This window comes from Bombus flavifrons, chromosome 2, assembly GCF_040668555.2.
Source record: "Bombus flavifrons isolate JBK064 chromosome 2, iyBomFlav1_principal, whole genome shotgun sequence".
NCBI classification, from domain to species: domain Eukaryota; kingdom Metazoa; phylum Arthropoda; class Insecta; order Hymenoptera; family Apidae; genus Bombus; species Bombus flavifrons.
In genome coordinates this window covers 15,161,538-15,175,553 of record NC_138443.1, presented here as the reverse complement: position 1 = coordinate 15,175,553, position 14,016 = coordinate 15,161,538, and the positions used below count along the sequence as shown (strand labels likewise).

Below are 14,016 nucleotides of genomic sequence, written 5' to 3'. Positions count from 1 at the left end.
GGCGTCGGATAGTGGTTGTTCACGGTGGGGGTAACATCGTTTGTCAGTTGTTTTCCGTAAGTCCGCGCTCGTGGACGGGCGCATGAAACCAACCCCCAACCCCTTTGTCAAGTTCCCCGACTTTATGGTTTCTGCCCCCGTGAGATCAAACGTTCAGAGACTGGCGGGCCCGACAAAAATTTTCACCTTCCGTACGATATCCCTTCTGATTCCAATCTCGTTGATCTCGTTAACATAATACCCTGTTAATTTCCAACGTTCGCATTGATCCGTCATTGTCGGTATGAATGATGATGGACGTGGAAGAAACCAATACCGCGTCCACTGCAAGTTCCTCACCAAGACCCTCCAGCCCTGCGGCAGATTCGACTTTCATCAGGTAAGGATTCAGAGTTTTATGTTCCTTAAGGTTAGGCTGCACACCATTTGAACAATCGCATACCAATACAGGACTATACATATATAACAACTATTTCAGAGTTGTTCAACAGTTGTTACCAAATACAAAAACTATTTTTACAATTTCATTAATATGAAATGCTGTTTCGTTCGTTGTATAAAGCGTATAATGTATATTACGTTATTTGTTGGTCTATTTGAAATAAACTTCGAGGAAGATATACATATATACATGTACATAGGTTTAAAAATAAGAGTGTTGGTACAACTGAGGATTTGTAATAATAAACGATACAAGTAATGGAAAAATAAAAAGTAATATTTCAGTGGAAACTAAGTATCAATTTTGACTAATATTTCTTGTTTATTCTTTAAATATCTATTTCTAACGTCTATATCGTTTACCATTTCAATTCCTTAATTATATCGGGAAGTGTTCATCATAATGGCGGCAATATCTATTTGAAAGAATCGAATTAATATTTATACTTTAATCAATTTTATTATTATTCAGAACAGACTGTGTGCATCACTTAGTGTATAAGAAGATAACGCTTTGTGCATCATGAAAGATTTTTGCTTCTGAAGTCGTTACGTTTTTCCTATTATACAGTCGCGTAACGTGACAAAGCGGGCGAAACTTTTTGAATGTGTGCATGATCTTCTAAAGTGCTCCCTTGGGAAAGATGATAGAGTCGTGTTTTGTTATCGTGTTCATGTTTTTGGAACTGAATGCAATTGTACAGGTATCATTTAATAATGCAAACTTTAAGAGCATCACGTCTCGTCCTCAGCATTCAGCCTTGTTTTCTTATCCAGCCGGTTTAAAAATGTAAACGACCAAGACCTGTTGACTGATTTTTTTCTGAATTACAGAATTCCTATTTACGTTCACGATATTCTATATATGAATTTTTACTACTATAAACGAAGAAAACTTCTGTGGTTTCCTTGTTTGCAGCATAACTTATTTGACATAGTCTTTATCATTATTCTGCTATATAATAACCTAACCTTCAATTGGTATCATTCTATTAACTTAACCTTCAATTGATATCATTGGTATCATTCAATTGGTATCAATGTGTTAACTATGTATATCATTACATGATATATACGATATATGATATACCTACATAGTTACTTAATTTTAGGATACCTTATCTTAATTCGAATTTTCCATTTTACGCGATAAAATCCATGTACGCCATTTATCGCGCAAGATACAGAATTCGAATTCGAATTGAGGTTATTAAAATTAAGTAACCCTATAACGAAATCTAACGCTAACTGTACTGTTGTGGTCATTTATAACTAACTGACAGTGAGAATTCAATTTGATCGTAGGATAGTTTATAATTGTGATGACTTTATAGGGTGTCATTTTAGCTATCTTCTCGTTGCGTCATGAAATTATTTTTTTATTATAAACTCTAGACTTCGTTGTTGCGAAACGATATTCATTTTACGAACTTAAAATTTAATCAATACTTACATATTTGACATTTAAATAAAAATTTACATATTTGAATTTATTTATAACCGATATTTCCTTATTCAGAGAATATATATGTACAGTTAGTCTATATGTTATATGGTATATACGTTATATAGTATATTAATTTCATATATTATAAAATTTAATTATTTATAAAATTTATTTATAAAATATGTTTTCCAATATTTCGAATCAACGTAGTTCAATTTAACGAGCTTCTCTTTCGTTATTTTCTTTTCATCGTGAAATTAATTGCCGTTCATTTATTCATAAAATTAATCGTTGTTATTACGCGTTTGCAAAATAACCAGTTTTGACGAGATGCGAGTTATAGGAGAAAAGCTTCGCGGAAATGAACGTTCCATTTAATTTTAAATACGTTTTTTGCAGCGGCTGGCAAGTCGATTTCCTCGTCTTTTAGTCATTGTTTTTAAAAACGCAAATGCCGGGGAAGGTCTCTGCAAGCGTTAAACCTTGTTCGTGGTTTACAGTGCGTGAATAAAGAAATTTAATTGAATACATTGTGCCCCTCGGAACGAAAGAGAGATCGGGCAAGCGAGTTTCGAAATAAAAATTACGCGTTCCTTATCGTTCCAACGTTTCTGTGGCACAACCGGGGGAAACGGAAGTCGAAACGTTGGTTACAATGTGTTAATACTTCTTCGCGACTGGATCAATGAGCGCATGAACGTTGTTCATTATTTTTTCACGCGCAATATCCACGTTCTGCGTGTTCATTACTTAGTTGTCATTATTCGCCATTTCTCTTTATAATAATAACCGTGTCATATGAACGGACAGGAAAAATGTTTCATTGAAGCTAGTACTCAATTTCTGTTATTTTTTCGTTATTTTTATGCACTATCGAGCTTGGTCTGCTCAATATATACTACCCAAAAGTTAATGTTCAGTGTTATTATATTATACGTATAACGTAGGATTATTGCTACAAGCATTAGCTTATTAGCAATAATTTAACATTATATATGCATCGTCCGAAAATCCAGAATCAATGTATTAGCGTTTGTTGTATTATTTAGTTCCCGTTAAAATCGCATTCATAAAAATTAATCACGTCATTGGACTACTTAAAAAAAGAAATAGCAAAATTTTCTTTTCACACTTTTCCATACTCCATATATTCCTACACGTAATGTATCGAATATTGAAGAAGAAAATATTCTACGAGCATCATGCAAACAACATATACACGCATGAGCTAATTATAAAAGCATAGACTTCCTCGTGTAGCGATATTCATTTCCGGGATATCTTTTCTGAATTACCAACCTGCTTCTGAAGCTTCCACTTCTTCGCATTCTTTTATTTTTCGCTATACGAAAACCATTTACATATCTTTTTGTGCCATCTACGCTCGCTCATCATACAATCCTTATTTCAAAATGAAAGTTCTCTCCGACCAAGTCGAGTGTGTTTACGGTGTTGCTAACTTCTTTTTTTCCTTACGCGCATACTTTCGGCACAAATAATTACCGTTAACTATGCATCTAAGCGGAGAACTTACGAGAGATTCTTTATTTTTACACTTTCTCGTTTGCCAAGTGCAGTAACTGTTCATTATGCGCTTTTGTTATGATTTACTCGCTGAAATCATTCATACACGATGCTCTGCTTATTCTCGCGTTCCTTAATTCCACACACACAAAGAAAAAAAAAGAAAAAAAAGAAAAAAGAACAAAACTGTATAGCAAGGTTTTACAATGGATCTTTGGTTAGAAATTTATTTAAAAATTTCTGCTAGTTGGAACAAAATTAAATTTGTAATTTATAAATCTACGTACGGACAAAATATGATAAATTCGTATTTCTTGATTTTAACTTAGTCATTTCTTGGGTTCTAAAAACAGGTGATATATCCACTAAATTTTGTAACCGGCTAAGAACATATCTGATACTTAAAGCGTTGAAAGTTCAGCATAGTACGTCCTTTCAGAGTTCATTCATTTCAGATTACGCACACAATACAGACGGGAACAATACGATAATTTTTTCGCAGCGAAGCAGTTTGGCAATTCAATATGTTGTTAATCAATTCTAAGTTACCAAACTTGTACTTCCTTTGTCTTTCTTCTTTCTTTTTAAGAGTCAACCACGTGTTTTCTCATTCTCTTTAAAATTTGCAACAGATCGTTCGTCATAAGATTAAAATACAATTAACTTGTACCAAATTTCGCGAACTTATCGGCTAACTTTAAAAAATTTACATCTTTGGAACTAACAGGTTTCTTTTCGTTTTCAATAATGTCGTATCAAGACTATCCTGTTCGGTTCTGTGAAGTGATATCAAATTGAAAAATCAATAGAAATGTACTCGTTACGTTTGCCTCTTGCGATTCCCATACGATTAATAGCGTGTTATATCTTAAAATTGACTATCACGCTCATATCCTATGATCTTCGTATAGAATACAGAAAAGATGTCTTAGATAAATTATTTAAAAAAACTACTGTAGGTCGTGCGAGAAGTAACTCGCAGTATAATCCTTCGATTGAATTCGGTAGTTTTAGAATATTTCCGCGACGTCGTACAATAATTGATATAATAATTATAATAATTAATTGATATAATAATTATAATTGATATATAAGGATATTGTTACGAACGACTGTTAAAAAAGATCGATGTTCTTCCGGTTTTAATTCGAACTGACACACCGGAATAAGATGATAACAAAATCAACTTCAAGCGTGGTCGGATGGTATTAAAAATCGATTTAGAATGACATTATGGAACGGAGAGTATTAATTCTGCGTAATGGAAAATTAAATACGAAAAGCATAGCTAACCGCCATTACGTATAATGTTGTTTATTCTACTTGTTTCAAAGTAACTTCCAAACAAATACAACGATGTTGTTTTTCCGCTAAATTAGAAATAAGAGTCCTACTCGTTCGCAATGGTAGTTGCTTTTTTTAGGATGAATTACGCTCTTTGTCGCTTTGATATCCGTATCAGTTACCTATAGAGTCTGATATCTTTGACCAGCAATCGAATCATTACGAAGATCTCATTACTCTCATTTGCGCGTATATTTAAATTTGATAACTCGATGATGTTTAAACTTATGAAGATAATATCTGAAATATCTGAGCTATTAATTACTTTTTCATTCTTCCTTCTTATGATATTCTCTTCCATACTCGCTTGCCACTTGCTAATTGTGAAAATTTAATCGTGTCGTACATGTTCTATGTTTTATAATTATTGTTTCAGTATAGAAAATGGAACCTCGCTTGCAGGTGTAATAAAGCTTTCACGCGGTATCCGTTTTCAATATTTCTACGATGATCGATGTTATGTCCCAATCTTCTTGTTACTTTCCAAGGAGATTCTATTTTTGCCAAAGCTTCTATCGACTTTTCTTTGTCCAAAGATTCTACTTCGTCTGTTAAATCCGCTTTAAATACGCTATATAGTTGATAAAACGTCTTAGTACATGCATCGTCTGCTTTCCTTCGCACATTCGTCTCTGTCTTGTTACTCGCTAATTACCTCGTATATTCAACATTCAAAATTATTCGATGAAAGATTCGCAACGTGTATGTTCCAACTTCAAAAGCAACCACGGCAAAGATACCCGATACCTCTACGAATATTTTAATAGTTTATTCTCGAATACTCGATTAATTAATTAAAAATCGCTTAAATAATTTCCAATCCCGATCTTTTATATTTCATATCTTCGATCGCTGGTCGCATTCGCGGTTCGGATCACGCGTGATTGACCACCTTTTAGGTACAGATATTTTCGGCCGACCCACTTCGTTTCACTCGAACTCGGCGAGTAATTATTATCGACGACACTCGGAATAGTGGTGTAGCACCTACACCAATGTAGCGTATGGTTTCTGTCATCATCGTCGCGGCTCAAAGCGGTCGCGGGCTATTGGTCGCCGCTCGATAACACGTACTCTTCGGCTTCCGAAATAGGAGATCTATTCATAGAGGAGGAGAAGCGGCTTCCCCTTTCCAAACGCCTCTCCGGGGGTGTCGATCCATCCTCTTAGATCTATCGGTTATTGATGAACTCGGGATCCTCTTTGAAGGAGCATCAAAGACGTTGGCGGGGAAAATATTTGCGCGAAGAGTTTTCCAACCTGTCGAATCGCGACGAGTCGGTGTCGATGCCTCGCGGAACATGACAGCTGACCGTATTAGCTTCCGACATAATTTCTTATCGTGTCCGTTTACGTTGTATCGTTGTTGCAATCGCGGATGGCAAAATCCTATGAAACTTTAATACGATCCAGCCATGTAAGCTTTCTGGGTTAACGAAAAATGAAACGTTTAACCGGTTGACAGAGGATTTTATTAATCGTTGCATCTTTGGTTGGTGTGGGATCGATGGGGCTCGTGTTCGTGTGATATTAGGATATAGAGATATAAGAGTCACGCTTGAAAATAGATGGGCATGAAAAGTTTTCATTTCTCACGTTTTATCTTGTTGTAGCGTGCAATTGACTTTCTAGCGTTATTTAGCGTTGCAATCGAAGCGAAAGCTATTTTGGACATGTATCGCATCGTGAAAGAGTAGTAATTAAATGTAACTGTACGCTAATTAGACGAGCATTCGTACGTTATATATGCACGTTATATTTAGATTTACATCAAGCTCCCTGGGGCTGTCCTTATCGTTTCTTAATTGTCATCTTGTGTTTATTTTACCAATAGTGAAGGGAGGTCAAAATAATTGCGATATATCCTATATAAACATATATTAAACAGGGTATCATCGGCTAGGAAGAAGCAACGATGATAACCAACGTTCTCTATATTATTCAAACATGTTCAAACATATACTAAAAAATGTAGGATGTACGTGTAATTAGTGGATCGTATCCCGTGCCATTTTTATTTTCCAATCCGCTTTTCGTATTTGCATATTTTTTCTTTTCAACGATTGACTCGATGTCAATCTTTATCATAGTAGTAAGGTTCTTTCATTTGGTTAACGTGATAGAATCTTTCGTATTAGCGAGCTTCCAATAGTTTTCTATATCGGAGATTCACAGCGTAAGTATTTTTTCTACTTAAATATGCAAACGTCACGCATTCGTCCACATTTAAGATATAGCGAACTCATGAAACGTATCAATACTCCTAATATCGTCACGCGATGAATCACATTTTCATTTTCTACGAGAAAACAATTTTGAAATTCTGACACGCTATCAACCAATCCCAACATTGTCTTCTTACTTGGTTTTAGGACTACGCACGTATTTTCGTTGATCTCTTGAACATTTTCAAGTTGAACGTTTCATCGTTGTAACGTTAATTTTACAATGTCGTACGATATTCTATAAATATTACTGGTCTTTTTCTTTACAAAACTTCATCTAGATTTACGTTCAATCATTCCTATTTCAACTATCTCGTAATTAGAATACCTTACCTTTAGATACGAACAGACTTCGTGATTCTTTAAAAATCGCTTACAATTACGTGATATTTCTCTTACAACGACTATCGTTCCGATCCGTGCAATTGGCCCCTGTGGACTCATCCATCTTCGATTTTTTCCCCTGTTGGTCCATTTTCATTTCGGCTGGCTTAAGGGAAACGCACGTTCGCCGCGCAAATTGAACTAAAAACTAGGTCAATCCTGATTGCTCGGATGGAGTCAGGGCCATAGTCAAAGGACCACCCCTCTGCGCGCAAACACAATCCCGTGTGTACGATAAGGAAGAAGCGAATTCGCGAACAGAACGACCCAGAGAGGAACCTAAACGACCCTGTTTCTAGCACTTTCTTTCTCTGTTTCGCGTCGATCTTGGACTACTTTCGGTCGATTTCATCCCTTCTATCCGTTCTCTACACCCTGTTCGATTGAATACATAATAGATGTTTCCATTTCAGCGTGAAGAGGGAGCCGAGCACGGAAGAACCCAGCAGCCCTCTCGAGGCAACGAGTCCTGCTTCCATCCTGCGCAACAACAACGGTGAGTCTTTATTATAAATGATCTTGAGGCCTCGCTGGTCCAATTTAAGCCACCGGTTATTTCTCCGCGAGCACGCGAAGCTGGCCTCGCTAAATGAACGCTGACTTGCGGCGAACTTATTGTGACCGGTGAAAAGGGGAAGCCTCGTCTTTTGTTAGCATTTTTTAAAGTGAGTTTCTTTAGAGAGAGGAGGAAATTATTTTAAACGCGTTTATCGCGTTATTGCTCGTGGTCTTGATGAAACGGAATGCTTTTTAGCTTAAGGCCAGAAATAAGAAACTTTGGAAGTTTGTCTTATAAGTCAGTGAGCACGTATACGAGAAAGAAAGATATTTCAGCTTCTCAAAGGACAAATCGATCAATTCCACTTTTTGCTTGAATTTCTTAGTTCTATCGAGCGGCTAATCTTCGGCTCTCAAAAAGCAGACGAGTTCGTTTATTGCAGAAGGATGTAACGAGTGATGGTGTATTCTAAGGTGAATTCAAAAAACAGTATTCGCAATATCATCGGTTTTCCGTACTTTTCGATGTACGAAGTTGATGAATGCAGATTGCGGCTGAGGTAATTTTGGCATAATTTCCATTCTTAGAACGAGTTACCTTGATGAAAATTTCCATCGGAACACGCGGCACATTTCTGCTTGGAATTCTTCCGATATTATATCAGCTTTTGGAACTCGCGAGTTAATTAACGACATCCGTATAACGTCTAGTTGCTCCATAAGACACTTGTAGAACAGGATTCCTCGATCGAAGTTAATTCAGCCGCGTCGAGAACAAAAATCGTATGCTCGGTTTCGTTTTGCCTGGAACGCGAGGAATCGGCACTGGTTTTAGCTTCTGATAAACTTGTCGCCTGCCACGGACCAACGTACACGAGATCGAACGAGGAAGAACGGCGGTAACAGGGAATTAGTCGATCGTTGGCGAGTTAATCGACGAGACGATCGATAAAACGCGATCCTCCGTAGTGGCAGCCCGTCAGCTAATAACGCTCGCCAATTGCAAAGTGCAATTTTGATTTATCGTTCGGCCTACTCGAAACCGGGGCTCGTGATAGGACAACGACGAATTAATAACCGGCCGCGTATTTGAGCGGACCGGGCTAACAAGTGTACTCAAAGCTCGTTCATCCGTGCTTGACACGTACGTGTCTGATACGAGCTGGTCGACCCACGACCCAGTTTTATCGTCGAAGGCAGTTTGGTCCTCGACCGACAGTTTTAAAGCCGATGTTAATCTAAATCCAATCGCAGCCTCTGTCCTTCCATATACCCGCGATAATCTTTGTCGCGGCGATAAGAGGGGTGAAACGGGGGTAAAGAATGAGAACCGCTGACCGAACCGGTGTGGGATGAGATTCCAGCTGTAGCCGGCGTTGGATCGATTCAAAAGCGGCAGCAAAGCGCCCCACCCTATTATGTGTTTTCTTCAACCTCCCCATCCCTCTCTCTTACCTCCTCCACCTACCTCTTCTGCCATCCTAGCTACGCTACTTCTCGCGTTAAACCCCCAAACTCTATCCCGCGCTCACCGTTTCAACTCTCTCGTACCGACACGTAGCCTTCCTCCGGAGCTTTCTTCCCACCACTTGCATTCACCTGCACCTCGCCACCCCTTTCTTTATCCTTCCTTTTATGCTGGAACGGTTTACGCCGAGCCGGAAGATGCCGGCGACCGGAAGTTCCGCTCTCGCCGTTTCGCCCCGCGATAATTGAATCGCCGCATTTTTTTTTCTTCTCTCGCAGGACTGCCCTTTGCCACGCCAGCTTCAGCAAACTATCCTCTCTACAGATTTCCACTTGACAATGAAACATCGTTCGTTCGAGGAATCGTCCTTGGCGGACGGAAATGCAGGCCGAAAATTTACGATTACGATTGTGGGAATTTTAATCCGGCGTTCTTATTTGCAGTAAAGGGGATATTGCGTGCATGTATATGTAAATAATCGTTGATCGAGCCAAGATTACAAGGCGAAGGAATGATAAATGCAATTTTCTTCGCTTTGATGGTACTTGGCGGTTAAAGGAGCGTACTTTAATGTAACATGGTTAAAAAGATAGTCAACCTGTTCGATTGAAAGGTGTAAGGCTTTTAGCGGTAGATGACAGGTGCACTTTTGTGCAAAGAAATTTCGTGGAAGAAATTAACGAGTTAAGATTAAGATACCTAATATTTTCAAAACCGGTATCTTCGATGTAAATATTTCTCAAGAGTTCTGCATCGAAATTTAACGAAGAGACAGTTTTGGAGATGCACGAACGATTGACGAGGTATTGGATTTTTAAATTGTCTTCAACGTTCCATGAGTTGAACTACTTTTCTCAAATTTGTCGCGGAATTTTTACCATTATTCGTGTTTCGTTCACCTTCTTGCGACGAACGAGCTCGTGAAATTAAATCGTGAAAATGAAAATTGTGCGTTAACGGTATATTTGCGCTATGAAATTAAGGAATCGATATAAGGTAGAGTAGGATCAATTTGATTTCTAAGAGGATCAAACGAACGTGTATTGTCATACCTTATCTTTGCGATTCTCGAGTGTTTAGAGAGTTATTTTGGAATCTAAGTGTTCGTGTCTGGATAACCTGGGATTCTATATTGAGAAAAGCGGCCATCGAATTTCGTTTACGTTTTTGCGATCGTTCGGCAATAGTTATGCCACCTCTAGTCGTTGCGAGAGATTTGCGGTGAATTTATTTTCGGTTCGCGCACACAGTACGACAGGGTAATTGAATATGAATAAAATAGATTTAGCGAGCTAGCCGGATGTGCCGTTGCATTACCGTGCCTTCGGTGGTCGTCGTGAGAATGCAGGCACCGTATCCGGGAAATAAATGTTGTGCCCGGGTAAAAACAGTCGAAGTATAAAAAGCGTCGCGTTTTTCAGTCGCGAGCTCTTTCTCTTTTCCGAAGATAGCCGTTTGCCAAAATGAAACGAACGAACTTTTGTAGAGATCTGGTATCGACTGGTTGTGTTTTCAAATTTATTTATGCGTTCGCTTCGCCAATGTAAGCCGCATCGAAGTTACGAACAAAACTTTCGTCACACGCTTCGACCTTTGGAAAACGTGTTTCCAAAATATATCGATGAAATTCGAAAAATGAACGAACTGCCTGTTTGCTACTAACTATACTTATCCTCGATCTATGTATGCTACTGATAAGTACGGAAATAATCCGTGCCGTTCGATCTTTCACACCTGACTAATCTAATTTATATCGCGCAATAATTGTTTCTATCTCTTTCAGCAAAAATATGCTCTTTAGCTTCGCGTAGACACCTGTACTATGCCTTATACTCTGACGTTTGTCGTGGCTGATAAAAAACATTCATATACTCCGCATCCACTTACGTTCGTTTAATCCGATACCGTTTACGCGAAGATGGCCTTCCGTATGAACCGTATCCGTAAAAATACTTATCGAGATTCCTCTATATAAAGCTGACGAGGAATGTTTCAGGCAGTTCGATTGCTCGATCCGTTGCAATGCAATAGTTCGATCGCGAGTAGCAGCAGCTCGCGTAATGTAACGTAAGTACAGCCCGAACCGATCTGTATATATACACGCGCGGATGTAACCGGTTTCCCAGGTTCATTACACCGAGTTGCGCATCTCCTTTCCCGACAAGTGTGCGGCCGTGTGGTCACCGGCAGTCGACAGACTTACTTACACGGGGACTTCATCCCTTTTTCGTAAATGCTGTCGGTCGTCGTTCAACCGGCGGCCATTTTCTTGGATGTAGGATCGCGGGTTCGATCAGGAAACGCACGATGATCGTCGCGTAGCCAGGCAATGAGAAGATAAGTCATCGAACCGATCATCGCCTAACTCGATCGTTCGCATCGATATGCCAGCGTTTCCACGTTGGGCAAACCCGATAACATCGATCTAATGGCCGTATCGTAGATCGATCGATCTCTAAAGTCAATCGGTTGCAAAACGTGGACGCAACGAGCGACAAGAAGACGCGTATGCGAGAACTTTTGCCTTGTATCGCGAGTAAACGCGCATCTCTCTCATAGTCTTACGATTTGACCGATGATAATAGAGTTCGCGGTGTCGAGGGTGCGCTGCTGTCTTCGATCTATTATTTCACGCCTCTATCTATTCCGGTTGTTATTCCGCGGAACGTCGTCGACGTAAATCGCATCCTGGCGCAAAATGCGTCTCTAGGCGACTTAAAGAGCCGCACTGGCGGCAGTTGCGACGTTAACCACGAAACGAACGTAACTCGACGAGCCGCGCGTTAATTCGCTTAATCGTAACGTCGGCGTGATTACTTTCGACGCACGGTGCCATTGGTTCGCCTAACGAGAATATATAACGCGGTAGGTGCGCGGCACCGCGTATCGGAGGGGTGGTCGCTGTGCGGCACGATTAAAATCAAATCGGGATACCAGGAAACGTTGTCGCGGTTCCTCTCGAGCTGCAGAGTGCACTTGCCTAATTGAATCGTCAGAATTCGGGAGCGCAACAGCTTACGCTCGTTCGCGCCGCACACCGCCCCACTCCGCTTCCCTCGCTCGTTCTCGCCCACCCTTCTCCCCCATCCTTCTTCTCCGAAATTCTTGCAACCCCGTTTGCCGAATCGCCGCGTTCTCCGTCTTCTCTCAACGGACGATCGAGAATCTCCCTCAGAGGCTGGCGCATCGCGAAATCTTTCCCAGTCTCCTTCTCCTTATCTCGCGTTTCACCCTCACCCCCCTCGCCCGTTCCGTAGCTGTCTGCTCCACCGCGTCCATGTTCCGTCCATCCTCGTCGGTTTCACGCGACTCGCGTACTTAGACGAGCCGCATAAAGTGCCGGTACAAATTCTGTTTTAGCAGCGGGTCGAACACGGCCGACCGTTCGGCTCTCCCGGCACTTCTCGGTCAATGAACCGCGGGTTGCTGGCGAACCCAGTTGGTCCACTCGCATCCCCCACCCAGCTTCTACGGATTACCCCCTCCCCTCTGGTCGTCAAGCGTGCCTCGATCCACGCTACCCCCACCGGTACGATCCGAACGACAGGGCTCACCTCCAACTTCGCCTTCTCCTCTCCCCTCTTCTGGTGCACCTAACCCCCTCGAACCCCCCTCGATACCACAGCCCCTACCACCATTTCCAGAACTCACCTCCGACCCAGTCGCTTAATTCTCCTTTCTCCGTCCTTTTCTTCCCTTCTCTTTCTCTTTCTCATTCGTAGTCATTCTTTCTCCCTTTTCCCTGTACGCGAGTCTCTTTCCCTCGTTAGTTGGTTATCTGCCCCTCTCCTTCTCGCCCTGCTACTGCTCCCTCTGCCCCGTCGCCACCCCCTGTTGCATTACCATCGTTACCACCTCTTCCTTCGCTTTGTACCACCACCTTCACCATCACCTCCTCCTCCACCCTTTTACTCGTCATCGCTCCTCCACCCCCCTCCCCTTGCCTCGCTAGCTCGCTGGCTCGCTCGCTTGCTCGCTCGCGCTCTCCCCTCCCCACTATAGCGAGCCGCGGAACCCCGCGTAATGGCAGAGCGTGGGGCTACGAGTCGGGCGAGTCGCGCAATGCCGTAACACGTACGACGGAACGCTGGTTTTACTTACCTCACAGGTAAGACTCTCTCTCGCGCGATAGAGCGAGAAAGGGCGTCGTACAGCGTAGCTTCGCGACAAAGATGGGAAACGCTGGTCGTGTACGACCGAGCGAGAAAGATAGACGCGTTGGAAGGAAAATAGAGGAGCGTCAGGTCGGTCAGATCGGGAGAGAGAGAGAGGTGGAAAGCGTGGAAGGTAAGCGAGCGAGAAGGAGAGAGAGTCGGCTCGCGGAGACGAAGACAGAGCACGGAGAAACATACAGAGAGAACTCGCTCTCGGCACTCGCACGAGAGCGAGCGAGTCGGCTCCGTATACACCACCGCGACTCGTGACAAACGCACGTGATCGTAACAGGGCAGCTCGCGGCTATTTGCCCGGTTCCATCCCCTTTTTCGATCGCCGCGTTCTCCATCCCCCGCCACGGTACCTTCCGTTTCGCGAATATCGGCACAGATTTTCCAATATTTTTCGCGCGCTGCGTACGTTCCCCGTGGTTGTTGTCGCTCGTACAGTCGCTGACTGGAAGACACTTGCCGATCGTCGTCGATATAGTCGCGACATCGGTACGACGCAACAGGTCGATCGAGTTTCCG

At 41.5% G+C, this 14,016-nt stretch overlaps 1 protein-coding gene across 3 annotated transcripts in view; it reads left to right on the top strand.

Moving 5' to 3' along the window:
• The first annotated feature begins 13 nt into the window (after positions 1–13).
• Positions 14–14,016, top strand: part of Eip78C (Ecdysone-induced protein 78C) — a 141,821-nt gene continuing 127,818 nt past the window's right edge. For 2 of the 3 annotated variants that reach the window (XM_069131209.1, XM_069131206.1), the window contains exons 1-2: positions 322–379; positions 7,779–7,861. Coding sequence is in view for 1 of the 3 variants with exons in the window: in XM_069131210.1 (XP_068987311.1) it covers positions 288–379; positions 7,779–7,861 (175 nt within the window). In the remaining 2 variants the exon portion in view is untranslated. Of the gene's footprint in view, positions 380–7,778; positions 7,862–14,016 lie in introns of all 3 variants that reach the window. The other variant, XM_069131210.1, reaches the window with a different exon arrangement.